We start from the raw sequence: 17,036 nt of genomic DNA on the forward strand, positions 1-17,036 counted from the left end.
ATTTCTGTCGCAAAGCTAGGCGACCGAAGATTGGTTTGGGTCCTAGCCAAGCAAAACCTCAGTTTAGGCGACCGTAGAATGGTACGGGTCCTAGACAATATTTATTGCTCTAACAGGCGACCGTAGAATGGTACGGGTCCTGGAAAAGCAATTTCCTCACTCAGGCGACCGTAGAATGGTACGGGTCCTGGAAAAATAATTTTCTTCGTCAAGGCGACCGTAGAATGGTACCGGTCCTAGACAAAACCTTTCTGCTATACTGGGCGACCGTAGAATGGTACAGGTCCTGGGAAAGCAGTACAGAACCTTTCTGCCGTATTGGGCGACCGTAAAATGGTACGGGTCCTGAGAAAGCAGCTCCTTTCTGCCATACTAGGCGACCGTAGAATGGTACGGGTTCTGGGAAAGCAGTTTCTTCACAAAGTCATGTTACTATTTTAGGCGACCGTAGAATGGTACGGGTCCTGGACAGGTAACACTCACTACCTCGAATTACTCTATTCTCCTCGAAAGTAAGTTATTCCAGGAAGGTTCATCTATCATTTGCATTAGTATTTTCATACATCATATAATTTGCATTAAAAAATGGAATTCATTTTCCAACAAAAAATCATTTATTGCATGTGCATGACCAAAATTTAGGTTTCAATTTGTCTTTGAAGGCAACCTCTTCGAGCTCACCTTCAAAGAGGGGCAGCTGTTGACACCTAAATTTTTGCACAATTTTTGGGTTAATTTTTACTAAAAAAAAAAAAAAAAACACATGGCATATAGTTTAGAAGCATTTTATTTTCGTTTTTTATTTTAGGCTGCCGGTGAAGGGAAGATTTTTCACATATTCTGTTCAAACTTTTCATATTTTTAGGCAATATACACCAAAGGGTGTATTTTCGAGCAAAAAGGAAAATTTTGGATAGAATATGTGGAAACTACAAAAGGGGAGTATTGTGCGAGGTGGGTATATTTCAACGATATATTTAGGGGTATCATGCGTGAACAAAAAGGAAAAAAATATATACCGTAGAGATACATTTTTAGACCTATATAAATACCTCGCGTGCAATTTGTTTGAGGAGGCCACACAATTGAGAATACCCGGCCACAGATTCGTGAAATAAGAAATCACGTAGGAGAGAGGGAGAGATTTCGGCCAGCTTTCAGCGGAGACAACTCTCCACGCGCCGCGCCCTCTCCGCGACCAGCACCGGTGGTCGCACCTCCGACGCGATTGCCTCTCACCACTTCTAGCAACTTCACAACAAAGTAGCCAGTCGCGGCTTCAAATTGTCCCCTTCGGTCTCGCTGTGCCCCAACGGTAGCCGTGACATGTCTTTGCCACTGCTCTCCATCGCTCGCATCTCCAACTAGCAAGCACCGTCATAATGTCATCAATAAGTTGACTCATCCAAGTTAAAAGTTGAAGACCGTGAGTTCAAGGGGTGGATTTTGTTCCCTACTATCAAAACTGTCGACCAAGGTTGAGAATTCCAAGTCAAGGAAACCCATCACGTGATCTTGCAGAGGATAAAAGACAACAAAGAGGGAGGTGGCTCTTGGATGATCTGCCAATCGAGGACACGCCCGTTACCTCTCTTCATCACCAGCTGTTCAATCCGAGTCTTCGCAATGGCTGGTCATCATCTCTATCCTTGGACGCGAACTTGCTCGACCGTGACTATCCTTGGCGTGTCGCCCGCTGCCCCCGCCGTGTTCAAATAGACCGTGACGACCCGTTGCCGCTTTGATCTCGTGCCACGCCCAACGACGAGTTGCTGTCCATTCGAGCTGTAAAGCCACCGTTCCCATTCGCATCCAAACTAAGTCGATCCCGAGGTTCTTATTTTTGCAGGTTCGTTGACCGTGAGCCTACGGTCATCCTTTACCAAGAGATCCCACCATCACCCACAACGCACCATCATCAATCGATGTCAACTGGGTGAGACTCAGTGAGAATTGCGAAACGTGGAGAACAAGAGCTAAAGAAAAGAACAGAAATCCTTCCGAAAATCGTGCGCGATCCACGCTGGGATAAATGCCACAGGCGGCCTTCTCTACAGCTCAAGAAATTTCTGTTTTGCAGGTTTCCTTAAAACCCCACCGAGCTCACTCCTTGCCGTGACGACTCTTACGTGAAGCGTCGTCCCCGTTCGCAGTCGAAAAACCGGTCGCGATCTCGGTTCGATTGCACTTGGTCCAAATTTGGGAAGGATATCATCAAATTAGGTAAGATGCACATCTCTCGTATATTTGGATATTTTATTGCTTAATATATGTCTATTTATATCCAGTTTGATATCCGTGAGTGATAGACATAACTTTCAATTAGGATTTATCCCTAATTCGCAACCGCAGTATGATTTTTTATTATTTCATCTATAAGGCTTTAGATGAAATAATTAATCAAGTGGGAATTAAATTGATATTTTGATCTTTAAGGCTTAAGATCAATTTATCGGTTTTACTAGCGAAATATTATCCCTTGATCTGAATGATGTATGACATTTTTTGGGTAATTTTAAATGGACTTGATTGCTTTATTTATCTTGAAATATGCCTGAATTAGAATATTGCATGTTTAGGCTAAGCATTCTATTTATCATGAATTTTCAAAAATTAATTAAAAAATGTGTCATATGCACGTCATTAGGGTTAGATTCATTGAAATGCGTGTCATTTAGTATTGTTGCTAGGCCCATTCAACTAGAAGTTACATGTCATTAGAGTTAGGTTATCTAGTTAATATTGCATTGCATATTGCATAATTTTCATTAAATAAGTGAAAAAAAAAAAAAGAGAATTTGCGTGTTAATTAGAAACCATATCCAAGGTTGTTGATGTGGATTTTGAATTAACATTGCAGATGCTTTCATTGCTACGAGGTAAGTCCTGCATTTTCTATTTGCTTTATTGAGTGTTAAATTGATGGATTACGCACCCGCATGACCACCTCACATGTTAGGAAAATAGATTTAAAATCAATCTAAACTGCTTGCCATACATTTTTCAAAATAAAAAGAAAGGTACCGAAAGGGCGTTAGAGAAATTTAGCGTAACCAAGTCCCCGTACCCAAATCTCTGGTTCGTAGAAGTAAAGTAAATCTCCCATTACTTTACTGGGTTTCTAATCGACCCACCAAAAATAGATTAGTGGCGACTCCTAATTAAAAATCAATTGCATGTTAAAAAACTTGAACCTAAAGTCGCGAATTGGTATGGGCTTGGGAGAGCCCGAGTTAAGTCTAGGCTTAACAATCCATTAGCCAAACCCTAGGTGGTTCAAACGTGAAAAAATTGGTCGCGACAGAGGGCATTGAGAATACGGCGTTCCTAACTTGAGCGGAGACTCAAAGGTGGCAGTAACACCACTTGAGGGTCACAATTACCAAGGGTAGGGGAGGTTGTTCAGCTTGGTGGTGGTGGACCAGCGGAACAATAGCAACAGTGAACAACATGTGAGACGTGGGTGAGCGACAGCGGTGGAGGATGACGGGAGTGGACGGGCTTGCAGTGGTGAGCGGGCGGCTATGTGGCAGTTGAGGGGTGGCCAAGCTTGGTGGTGGGCTCGGTGGCGATGGGGTTCGGTGACGGAAACGGTAGAACAATAGTAGTGAATGATGGTGGAGATGGCGGTGATGGGTGGTGATATAGTTGGTGGCACAAAAGGGAAAAATGAAGAAGAAGAATGCTAAGAAGAAAAGAAGGAGAGATGGGGGTGGGCAGAAGGTAGTGGCCGAAGGTTTTTTTGTGTTTTTTTTTAGGGGGGGCGGGAGGACGGGGAGAGAGATATTTTGAGATTTTTCTCTAAAAATCCATCATTTCTCGCACCCACTTTCCTCAAAACTCTCCTAGCCTAGCTCTTTTACTCCTCTTTATTCTTTTTGTTTTCCTTTTTCTCTAAAGCCAAGATTTTGGCTAAAATTCACAACTTTGCCATTGGGTCTAGTTCCCTTTCTGGCTTCTAATTTTTGCCTGACAATTCCTTTTTCGAAAAATTTTATACTTGCCGATAATTTGATGAACAATGAGGCAACATCCAATAAGTCAATCTTGAAATTCTTGAAAGTTCGATACTCGAAATCGAATTAAATTTTATGGTTAAAATCAATTCAATGCGACTTTAGTACAATCTAAATTATTGGATGGCTTTTAGGGGTTTTCATGCAGTTGAACTGTGGTCGATAATTTTTTTTTTTTTTTTGTGAAAATATGATATTTTTAAAGAAATTCAATTGATGAATTGTAAGGAATCAACTTATTGGTCTTTTATCCACGTTTGTGCCTCCTCAAATAGTGGATGACCATCAGTTGTCATGTAATCGCGAGGGTTCAATTATGTGCCTTGAGTACAAGATCAATAGGAAATCAGTTTATCGTCATTCAACATGAGTATCATAATTGTACAAAACCACCTGCAAACCGATTACGTACTTCTATCGAATCGATTTATATTAGTTCGCTAATTGACTTAGAACATCGTAGAATTGACCATTGTCCATCCTTGTGGTCAAGCGGTAGATCCCTGATTGAATTCTCTAGTTTTTTGCATTTTAACCATTTTATGATCTCACCTAATAGAGTAGGTAACTCATGAGTGATCAGTTCGGGGTAAAATAACTATCAGTGCATTGATGAAATAATTGTTTCATATATTTTGAACTGAGCCAAATTTTGAGATATCAAAGAGAGAGAGAGAGAGAGAGAGAGAGAGAGAGAGAGCTATACGAAAGTAGGGACATCGACCGGCATTGAAGCAATATGAGAGAGAGGGCGAACGGAGTGTGACACGATCCCTTGTCAACACCAACAGTAAATTGTGAAGCGAAGAAGGTCACTATTTATATTGGTGGTGGAGAACATTAATGACATAAGCCACGCATGGTTGTAAGGAGGCTCGGCAAGGGGCGGAGACAAACTGGAGGCAGAAAAAAGATTAGCGTTGTGTTCTTGAGGAGTGATTGGGGAAGGTGTACAATTAACAAGAGAGACTCATGTCTTGATCTAGTCATTGGAGACAGCAGATAAGTACACCAATAGTACAATGGATCTGCATCCAATGACATAGATGTGGCGCAAAATACATAACATCACAATATAGTGACGACAACGCTGAGCAAACAAAATTGACTCACAGTATGGATGGAATAGGCTATATTAGGGCAAATGCTCGTGAGATATATACTAAATTGTAGGTTAACTATCAATAGTGTAACAATTCACGGTAGAATGCCATCAGGAAGCTCAAGTTTGGCATTAGGATCATAATCAGAGGCGGCCTAAAAACATCATGAATTGAGATCAGAAGAGGAACAATTTAATGTTGATATCAAGTTGGAATGTGAGAGAATATTGAATTGTGTATTGCTCGATTGAAAAATATATTACACTGGAGGGGTATTTGTATCTAGGATGATATACACAAGGGAAGTAATCTATTATGGGGTGTTTAACTCCAAACCATCGGCAGATCCATGAATCACTGCTTGTAAAAAGCCCTTCCCCTTATATCATGAAGCATAAAAGTCGAAAGAACACTTTGTTCTCATGCATCCTTTCATTACAAAAGCAGATAATCAATTGATGATCAAGAACACTTGAATCTACAAAAGCCATTTCAAACATTGGCAAAATATTGCTGATTTTCTAGTAATAATCTACTTAAATTGCTCTTATGAGCAACATTTATACATCCATATTTTCCTAAACTAGCTCATGAATCACATCAAGCTAGTCGTTTTTATTTTCCTTTTATTTTTTATGTCACTCCTATGATGCATATAACAATAGCCATAGGTAAGCTTGTCACTCTAAAAGCCTTTCCTAGTATGGAAGTTGTCCTTTATAGTTGCCTGGAAGATCGTAGTTGCACCCAATGCACCACCACCCATTGTTACACTGAACCTTAGCACACTCGACTCAAATTGAGTCGTGCCAAACCATCTAAGTGTAGTGCAAACAATCGCACCCGCTCGCGCAAGTGTTGGTGTTGTAATTGCAGTTCTGCTTCTCTGCGACCCACAAGCTAATGGCATAGGTGCCAGTGAACGTGCTGGTGCCCTTGGCAAGGTTCTTGCCATAGGGTCCATTGGAGTGCATGAGGCTGCAATCATCGACCCGTTGGTTCACATAGCTATGGGTGTAGGCAGCAAGCGTGTTGTCCCATGTCATGTTCGCCATGCCAACTTGCTTCTAAGCGGCATTGTGAGAGTGAAGATAGTCTTGGGGTGAGTTTTGGACATGAATAGGTTGAAAGAGAGAAATGAAGACAAGAGAGATGATCATGGTTAGAGGATTCATGATGCTCAAGGAATTAGCTCATGTTGGTTCAAGGTTATATTTTTTGTGATCAGTTATGCTATTTATAGAAAAATATTTTCAAGGCTTCAACTTACCATGTGCAATGAACTTATCGGGGAACATCCCCTTTGGACAGTGCAACTTTGCATTCAAATCCCATTTGATCTGAAATGATAAACTAGTAACTGGTGCATGAGGAAGCAGTTTTGCATGTTCTTCCTTACCTCAAATGGAAGTAAAGTAAAAGGCTTAAAAGTTCTCACGAGAGAAATACTGTGTACAATACTCATTTTAGCATTAAAAGTTTTCACTGGATCATTTAAATGCCTCCGACGATCAAAATATATACATGACATTTATAATTAAAATTTTAATATGAGTTGACATTTAAAAAAAAAAGTACCGGTTTCTATGGCATTGCCATATGTACATTTCTCCGCGTCTCCCTCCACTTCATTTGTTTTTTCTTTTTTTCTTTTTTTTCTTCTCTTTTCTCCCTTATGCACCCTCATTGCTTCACACTGTACATGGACTTCTCAGCTACAACTCATCAACGCTCACCCATCACCACCCAAACCTACGAGCTTCGCCACAACCTCAACAAACAACACCAAGAATCGATGAACGACACCTGTGACGGGTTGGAGAGAAGGGGCGAGGAATAACATGGTTCAGATCTGTGAGAAGAGTGTTGTTCAATCAAGATTGCTTGGTTTCATCAAATTAGAAAGCCACGAAGAACGTCCAGCAATCAATGAACGCCTAGGTTGGACGAAAAACCAAGAACAAGCACGCGAACCTCACCCAAACATGTCATCGAAAATCTAAGGTACAACAACTGGAAAGCATTCGGGCCGCAAATTCAGACTAGAACCAAGCATAATCAGAAAACAACACTAGGACACAGAGAAAGGAATGAGCAGGCCCAAAACGCATGCAGACCGGGGCCGGTGAGCCTCGTTACGTCGAATCGATAAGACAGGGGAAAACAAGCTTGGGCGTAACTTGTGAAAGGAAAGTTGCCAGAAGCGATTGCTAGGTAGATCGGAACAAAACAGCTCCAGAAACCGCCTCGAGGGACTTGGCCGGTGAAGAAGGCAACACCAACCACGATTCGAACTCGCCGAGAATGGATCCGACTGATCCTCCGGTTTGCAGCTTTTCAGCGAATCGACTCTGTTAACGGCGGATTTTGAGGTGGTTTTGATGAATTGGCCAGACAAGAAGCCAGAGAGCAATTCCCTGCTGTCCTTCCCTTTTCCCTCTGCATCCCCTTTCTATCAATTGTTTAGCAAGAAATTAATTTTTCTTGCTGAACGAAGTCGTTTTGGGTCATGCAGACAAGTGAAACTTGTTAGACGTCATCGTTTTGAGCTTTTTATGCTGAATCAGGCCGCCCGCAAGCCACACGGTGGAAAAAGTATCAAAATTTTGTCACGTCAAATTTCCAGCACTCGAGATCAAAGTTGACACTTAAATAATTATTTTTTATTTAAGTGTCAATTAAGTGATCTAAAGAAAAAAAAAATTGACATTGAGGTGAGCATCGTACATAACTTTTGGCACTTTTAGTGTACTTCTCTCTCCTCCCACTCCTAGCAATGGCCCCCATCGAGACATCGACGAGCTATAACCAACCCTCGACACCTTGATGCTGTTGAGATTGCAGCGAGCATCTAGATCTGGAGGTGCATCCTCCTTATCTAGAGACTCAACCCCTCCACTCTAGATCTAGAGGTAGCGAGATCCGGATCCATCGCCCTCAGCAGGCAGGTGGTCGCCGTTGCCCTTTGATTTATTGCTTAACATATCAATCTTCCATAAAAAAAAATAAAAAAAAAAGATAAAATATATGAATCATTCTTTAATGTCTCTGCCATTTTCCTTATTTTAAGCTATCTAACAGGTACATGTACTTCTTTTTTGTCTCAATTAAGTTATCATCCACTTGTTTTTAAATTAATACAAACATGTTGTTTCTTTCCTCGAATGGAAGTTAAGTAAAAGACTTAAAGCGAAGTTTGAAGTTTCAGCAAGTTTGATGCAGTAATCAAAGTATAATGTTAGACGTTATTTGGAGTAATGCTAAAGACATTGAAATTAGTGCATGAAATTAAATTATTAGGGGATATAAAAAACTTTATCCAGGTGTGATGAGCAAACAGGTCTCTCTCTCTACGCCATTCAAAAGCCACCACCAACTCGTCATCGTATCCATCTTTAAGTTCCACCATCCACCTTCAACCAGACTTACGATCTCCAACGTCCCCCACCTTAAAACAATACGTCACTATCCTCCCATAGGAGAAATACATCATATATAGAGATGGCAAAATGGGTCTTAGATCCATATGACCCATTTAAATCATAAATGGGTCATATATGAGTCACTTGTTTTTTGACAAAAAGTAGTTAGATGGGTTTAACAATTAAAAACTTTGATAGGTGGGTCTTAAGTGGGTCTTAAATAAATTAGATTTATAACCCATTTTGTGACAGCCCAAGCGACGGTGCATAGGGAGAAGGGATGGCAGTGCGTCCGCATCTCGGTCCCTGGACGTGCGCAAGGAAGGGGAAGGGGTCCCTCTTTAGTCCCACATCGCTTAGGGGGGAGTCCTAGGCTAGTTTATAAGACTTAGGTCCCTCTAATCTATGTAACGTTTAAAGCCGTGAGGACTCAGTGTCCAAAGTGGACAATATTACACAGTGGGCCCGGGTCGTTACAAATGGTATCAGAGCTAACTCTTGACCGACCGTGTGTGAGGCCACAATGAGGACACTATGCTCCTAAGGGGTGGAGAGTGTGACAGCTCAAGTAACGGTGCGCGGGGAGGAGGGATGGCAGTGTGTCCACACCTCGGTCCCCAGACGTGTGCAAGGAAGGCAAATGCTCCTAAGGGGTGGAAAGTGTGACAGCCCAAGCGACGGTGCACGGGGAGGAGGGGGGAGTAGGGATGGTGGTGCGTCCACGCCTCGGTTCCCAGACGTGCGCAGGGAAGGCGAATGCTCCTAACGGGTGGAGAGTGTGACAGCCCAAGCAATAGTGTGCGGGGAGGAAGGATGGCGGTGCGTCCACGCCTCGGTCCCCAGACGTGCGCAGGGAAGGCGAAGGGAGTCCTAAGCTAATTTATAAGACTTGGGTCCCTCTAATCTGTGTAACGTGTTTTAAAGTCATGAGGACTCAGTGTCCAAAGCGAACAATATTACACAGTGGGGCCCGGGTCGTTACACATTTTTAAGCAAAACCTCACAATCTTTCTCTTCGCCTTCTAACTTTACAAAAATATTTTTTTTTGTAATATTTGCGAAGAGAAATTCTGACTAAAATATATATGTGGCATTTATAAATAAAATTTTAATATGAGCTGGCATTTAAAAAAAAAAAAGCCTACGTGGCATTTTCATTTGTACATTTCTCCTCATCTCCCTCCACGTCATTTTTTTTTTCTTTTTTTCTATTTGTTTCTTCTCTTTTCTCCCTTGTGCACCCTCACTACTTCACGTTGTAAATGGACTCCTCGACCCCAACTTCATCGACGCTCACCCATCACCGCCCAAACCTCCGAGCTGCGCCACAACCTCAACAAACGACACCAAGAATCAATGAATGATATGGTCCAGGCAAGGAACGAGATGGTTCAGATCTATGAAAGGAGTCTTGTCCAGTCAAGATCGCTTGGTTTCATCGAATTAGAAAGCCATGAAGCATATCCAGCAATCAATGAATGCCCAGGTTGGACAGAAAACCAAGAACTAGCGAGCGAACCTCTCCCAGACATTTTATCGAACACCTAAGGGTACAACAACCAGAAAGCATTCAGGCGCTCCAATTCATGCCAGAACCAACCATAACCAGAAAACAACACTAGGAATACACAGAGAAAGGAATGAGCAGGCTCAGAATGCGCGAAACTGGGGCCAGCAAGCCCCATTCCATCTATTCGACAAAACAGGGGAAAACGAGCTTAGGCGTATCCTATGAAAGGAAAGTTGCTGGACGCGATTGCTAGGTAGATCGGAACAAAATTGGCTCTAGAAACCGCCTTGAGGGACTTGGCTGGTGAAAGAGGCAACACTAACCGCAATTTGAACTCGTCGAGAATGGATCCAACCGAGCCTCTAGCTTGTAGTAGGGTTTTTCAATGAATCGGCTTCATTAACAGCGGATTTTGAGGTGGCTTTGATGAATTTCCCAGATAAGAAGCCAGAGAGAAATTCCCTGCTGTGCTCCCTTTTCCTGTTCATCCCCTTTCCGTCGATTGTTCAACAAGAAATTGATTTTTCTTGTCGGACAAAGTCGTTTTGGGTCATGCAGGCAAGTGAAACTTCGTAAATGAAGTCGAGCTTTTTATGCTAAGTCAAACCTCTTGCGAGCCACGTCAGTAGAAAAAATATTAAAATATTACCATACCAAATTTCTAGCATTCGAGATTGGAATTGATACTTAAATAATTGTTTTATTTTTTTAAAAGTGTCACATGAGTGAATTTTTTTTTTTTAATTTGACACTAAAATAAACGTTGTATACAACTTTTGACACTTCTAGTGTACTTTTCCCTTCTCCCACTCCTTGCAATGGCTGCCCTTGAGACATCAACGAGTCCTAACCAGCCCTTGAAGCCTTGATGCTATCGATGTTGCGGCAAGCGTGCAGATCTGGAGGTGTACCCTCCTTATCTAGAGACTCAATCCCTTCACTCCAAGTCTAGAGGAAGTGGGATCCGGATCCGTCATCCTCAGCGGGCAAGTGGTCACCATTGCCCATTGGTGTGGTAATATTTAAAATAAGTCAGACAAGTGACACGATCTCGTAGAAGCGACGGGCGATGGATACATAAATGGAGGCAACATATTGCTCAATAAATCAATCTTCCATAAAAAGATAAAATTTATAAATCATTCATTAGTGTCTCCGCCATTTTCCTTAATTTAAGCTATCTGACATGTACGGGTACTTCTCTTTTGTCTCAATTAAGTTATCATCCAATTGTTCTTTAATGAATCCACGCAAGAAAACCATATAATTTGCGTTTATTATTTTATGCAGCCACCTTTACGGTTTTCCAATTGGCATGGATGCGAAGGGCACGCCCTCACATCCCCACTTGCCATTGAACGGTTGGATGTGCATCCTGTATTAGTCTATCACTCCATGTATAAGTCTTATAATATAGAAATTATTATAGTTGGAGATATGTAATAAATTGAATCTGAATTGTAGAAAATGTTTGGGTCATATGTAAGTCACACCTAGATCTTATCAAATTCGACAGTTGAATAGCATTAACATCTTTACAAAGACCTAGCAAATGACATAATACATATAGATCAGGATACTTTTCTCAAACATTTATGCACATGTGCAAAGAGGCAGTACTAACTTTATTCGATAATTTCCAAAGCCTCCACTTCAAGATCCATAAAACAATATTTATCATTTAGCAATTGGTGTTTTCTTTTTTCCCTCACGGCAAAAGATGACAAAATGAATGAAGACTGATTCATTGAGAAAATACGAAAACGCATATTGTCTGAGTTGCTAATAAATCATGGAAGTTAAGAAGCTCATGAAAAAGTGGAGCCGATTGACAAGAGATGGTGTACCAAAAAATTCAATATCTAGGGAGGAAAATCCAAGAGTATACAGAAGAAAAAAAACAAAAAGGAAGAAGACAAGCTCCTGCTGTCACGCCCCGATCCTCGAGCGCGCGCTCATCCCTCACTTGATCGATTAATAGCGACATCCCAGGACGCATCGCTGATCCTTTCATTTTAATACGCATGCAAAAGCATATAAAATAATCCCTAGACAATAAAACAATGAGATAGAAAAGTATGGCCATATTTTTCAAACCTGAAAAACCACAACCACACTTTTATACAAAGCAAACCTCATAGTATATATTGCAATACTATTACCAAGTTAGATCTATGACACATCATTACAACTTAGAGTTCACAAAATAGGGTGGGGAGTTTCAATCCTCATCCGGGTCACACTCTGGATCCTCTTCTGAATCTTCCTCTGACTCCTCCTCCGGTTCCCCTTCAGGGTCCTCCTCCTACTCAACAATCTCCCATTCCTCTTCGCTCCAGCTGGAGTCCACGGGAGTATCAGGGTCACCCTTGACCTTAGGGTTTTTTGCATCGAGCACCACTCCGTTCTTGGGATCTGCAGTCCCCTTTCCGAATGCTGCCTCTAAGACGTACAAAAGCATGTCACCTTCTGCTATGGGACCCTCTCTTCGCCCATCATGGTAGTGACGATACCACGACCGATACTCGTGGGGTACCAAGCCGTCTCTACCGACATCAACCTAGATGTTGGACTTCACCAGTACATATTATAATCCTTTAGGGTGGGGGTTTATCGGGAAGTGGTATCCTATCTCGGTGATCCCTTCAAGTATACCGAAATGCATGGGAGGACGATGAGGTGGAGGTGCTGCCATCTAGGGACCTAAAATGTTGTCCTACAACAGAGTGAGACTATGTCTCAGCAAGTTCTACCCCCTAAGACCCGATTAGGAAGCCAATACACTTTAGAGGCTACCTAAGCACAACACGAATCAGAGAGCTTACCTTGGCCTTAGTTCCATCCTGCAAATCAATGTCATTTACAGATAACTCAAATCACAACAACTAATCAATTCACAGTATCAGATCAAATCATTAATTAATCGACCTAGTCAATTACATGTCACCATGACCTTCCCCCGGTCGATACTTCAATACTATCTATAAGTCCACCATAATAGGAATGCTCGCTCTACGCTGATAAATATTATACTGCTCTCACTAAGCTGACATATCAAACCTTTGAGTTGATATAATATACTAATAATGCTCTCTCTAAGCTGATCATAATACACTTGTTAAGTTGATTAGGTATACTGCTCTTGCTAAGCTGACATATCAGAGCCCGTAGGTTGATATAGCATACTAGTATACTGCTCACAATCTAAGCTGACATATCACCTGTAAGCTGATATAGTATACCATCCCGACCATTCAATCAATTCATCATTTTTATCATACCTGATAAAAATAATCGTATATGGGTGCACGGTCGGCCTTAACCAAAATATAATAATTTCACTTTTTGAACATCCAACCAGTTTCAACAGCCCATAATATATTTTTGGCACTGTAAACTGACGCACGGTAATTTTCCCATTAATTACCAAAATTAATTAATTTAAGAATAAAATCCTAAAACTACAATTAATTCAATTCAGCACAATTTAATGCTCAAATAAATAAACAGATCACATCATCACGATCTGCATAAAATTTCGATCGTCAACTACCTCAGCCTAATTTCTAGAAATTAAATAATAAATTAAATAATTACGAAAAATATTAAATAAATGAAATAAATCCAATTTAGGCCCATAATGCCTAATTAGACGCCGAAACGGATTCAGAAAATTTCCAAGATTTGTTCAATAAATACTATAGACTATTCACTAGTTAATAGCATTAACCATTTGCCTAACATGCATTGATAAGGCACTAATTTAATTGCTCTACTCTAATCTATCCACCTATTCATACCTAATTAAATCTAAACAACCCCTAAGCATCATTAACCGACTAAGCAGGGATTAGTGAGTAAAACCCACTTGTTTAACGAGTGGTTCGGTGCAAAACGACGGGAACGTAGCGGGACTCGACTTTCCTCAAGGCGGGCCTAGCAACCGAGGCTCGAGACTACCTCAAAACGGGCCTAGAACTTGCTGGAAAACCCACAAAATCAGCCCCTCTTTTGAGTTGCAAAATAGAGTAAACAAGCTAGTTATTGCAAAGCAAGATTGGTGGAGGCCGCTAGGGTGTTTGGCGGTTTGAACGGCGACTCCGGCTGGCTTCTTCAGCCACTCACGGTGACTAGCACAACTGGACAACGACCCTGGATGCACATACAAGGTTGCTGGACGATGGTGAGGCGCGGCAAGGTGCGACAGTGCACGTGCGCGCGAGGAGGGCGAACCATGGAGGCAGTGGCGTCGTGCGGCTCCAGTTGCTGCTAGATGCTTCTAGCGACTTCCTCTGGCTCTTAGGGGTTCGAACAGTAAGGATGGAGGGGAAGGAAGGCTGGCTGGTTGGCTTGGAGAGGAAGAGAGAGAGAGAGAGAGAGATGGAGGCAAAAGGGGGAACACCATGGCCAATTTTTCCAATGAAATGTTCCCTTGACCCATCCCTAGCCAAGGCTTCCTTCCTTGGCTGTGATTCAGCCAACAAAGCTCCTATCACAACCTTGAGGTGGTCCATTTTGGCTAGGCAAGGGGAGAGCTACGAATTTGCTTACCATTTCCTCTAATTGGACACTTATTCCTACTTGTTTCAATTTCAATTGACCTCAATAAATTTAATCAACTCAACATCGGTCATCTCGGAATTTTTCCTCACCCATACAATCCACTTGATTCTCAAATTTGCGATGAAAAACGGTCTCAGCCTTTTTCTAAACAAAAAAGGCACTGTGTCGACATTCCTAGAATTTATTGTGACATGAAAAAATCTTTAATTTCTGAAATCGGACTCGAATTTGCAATTAATTTCCATTCGGCTTGTTTTTAGCGTAACCTAGGCTATCAGGTAACTTTCAGAAACTTTTCAGTGTAAATGACCCTTGGTCGATTTTCTTCGAGCCACTATGAACCCACTCAACACATTGACGACTCTCGGTTGTCGTGAAAATCTCGAGAATTCAAATACGGACACAGGGTATCAAGATGATAGATAAATCAATCTAGTGCCGGCTGATGAGAATTTTTCAATTTAGTGGTGTCACCCACGATTAGCCGATCAATCGAATTGATCTATCTCTGATCTCAAATCCATTTTTAACTGTGTCGTAATGGCCTCTAAAGATGGATACGATCGAGAAGCTGATTCTTGATCAAATTCTCAAGTTTATTACATTAAAATTCCTTAATGCCTTCCCCAGATTATCTAGTTATCTCGAGAATAATCAACTTTGAGAACAGCCCTATAAGCGCGTCATTGAAATGCCCGATTTATTCAATAAAAAATAGGACTGAAAATCTGGGATGTCACAACTCTTCCCTTCTTATAAAAATTTCGTCATCGAATTAAACCATTATAAACCTTCATAAAAAAGATGGGGGTACAACTGTCTCATCAACTTTTAGTCTCCCATGTCGCTCCTTCAATACTATGATGTTGCTAGGCCACTTTGACTATCGGGATGGTTTTTGTACGCAGAACTTGTTCTTTTCTGTCCATGATCTGAACCGAGCTTTCAACGTATGACACACGGTTATCCACATCTAATTCTTCAAAATTAAGCATGTGGGTCGAGTTAGGCTCATCTTCCTCAACATTAATACGTGAAAGACGTCGTGCATTTGCACCAATCTCAGCGGCAACATTAGACGATACGCCAAGATCCCAATTCTCTCAAGAATTTCAAATGAACCTACGTACCTTGAACACAGTTTTCCTTTCTTCCCAAAGCGTGAAGTTGTAAGCAAATTCTACCAGGTCTCCAGCGCTTATTTGCGTAACTTTTCTGTCTATTCTAAGTGGTCTTTAATCTACCTCTGATCACTGCCACGGTGTCTACTGACTGCTGGACCAACTCTGGGCATATAATCTTTCTTTCCCCAATTTCATTCCAACACACTGGTGTTCTACACACTGCCATACAATGCTTCAAAGGGAGTCATCTGTATGCTCTGCTGATAACTGTTGTTGTAGGCAAATTCTACCAGGTGTAACTGATCTTCCTAACTGCCTTTGAAGTCTAATACGCAAACTCTCAGCATGTCCTCGAGGGTTTGAATTGTCCTCTCAGACAGGCCATTCATCTGAGGATGATATGCCATATTGTATTGAAGTTTGGTACCTAAGGCACTCTGTAAGCTCTTCCAAAAAGTGGTGGTAAACCTCAGGTCTTTATCTGAAGTTATTGTAACCAGCACTCCATGCATACGAGCCACCTGACGCATGTACAAATCTACGTGTCTATCCAAACTAAGGTCCTTTTGAACTGTAATGAAGTGAGCCAACTTTGTCAGTATATCGACTACTATCCATATCGAATCATTTCCCCTCTGACTCCTCGGTAGTCCAGTCACAAAATCCATTGCGATATGCTCTCATTTCCATTCTGGGATCTTAAGAGGTTGTAGAAGTCCTCCCAGCTTGCAATGTTACACTTTAACCTGCTGATAGGTCAAACACTTAGCGAAATGCTTGGTGATGTCTGCCTTCAAACCTAACCACCAATAGTGTTGACGCAGATTCTGATATATCTTGGTACTACTAAGATGGACGCTGTAACTGCTACGATGCGGTTCTGACAAGATATCCTCTCTAAGCTCCACATCATCAAGTACAACTAAACGTCCTTGGAATCTTAGTATTCCTTCATCAAAAATCTAAAAGTCAGCCTTTCTTTTCTCAGTGTCCTCTTCTAGAATTTTCTGCACATATGGATCTATCGGTTGAGTAACTTGATTCTGTCCTAGACATCCGGTTCAATTCTAATAGTAGTCATAAAACTCGAAAGATGGCCTATCTCAAACTTGAATACCGAATCTCGAGCTCTCTCGATTAGGTTCCACTTCTTCATCAATATATGAGCAACTGAAGACTTTTGACTCAAAGCATCGCCGACCTTGTTTGCCTTTCCCAGGTGATATAAGATATCACTGTCGTAGTCCTTCAATAATTCCATCCATCAACGCTGTCTCATGTTCATCTCTTTCTAAGAG

General features: G+C 41.5%; 1 protein-coding gene across 1 annotated transcript; it reads right to left on the reverse strand.

Moving 5' to 3' along the window:
• Positions 1–1,122: 1,122 nt before the first annotated feature.
• Positions 1,123–6,174, reverse strand: LOC120296195 (pathogenesis-related leaf protein 4-like). Its single transcript, XM_039317888.1, has 2 exons — positions 5,955–6,174; positions 1,123–1,364 (listed from the first exon to the last, which is right to left on the reverse strand). The coding sequence occupies exons 1-2, from the start codon at positions 6,172–6,174 to the stop codon at positions 1,123–1,125; spliced, it is 462 nt and encodes a 153-aa protein (XP_039173822.1).
• Positions 6,175–17,036: the final 10,862 nt, after the last annotated feature.

The sequence above is a fragment of the Eucalyptus grandis genome, chromosome 7 (genome assembly GCF_016545825.1).
Source record: "Eucalyptus grandis isolate ANBG69807.140 chromosome 7, ASM1654582v1, whole genome shotgun sequence".
In the NCBI taxonomy this organism is placed as follows: domain Eukaryota; kingdom Viridiplantae; phylum Streptophyta; class Magnoliopsida; order Myrtales; family Myrtaceae; genus Eucalyptus; species Eucalyptus grandis.

What these genes read in the sequence shown, in the direction of transcription:
- LOC120296195 (XM_039317888.1), bottom strand. Translation starts at nt 6,174, where the DNA reads ATGGCGAACATGACATGGGACAACACGCTTGCTGCCTACACCCATAGC. An exon ending in TTGCGCGAGCGGGTGCGATT is followed by an intron (nt 1,365 to 5,954) that starts GTTTGCACTACA and finishes GGTGCTTGCTAG; the next exon opens with TTGGAGATGCGAGCGATGGA.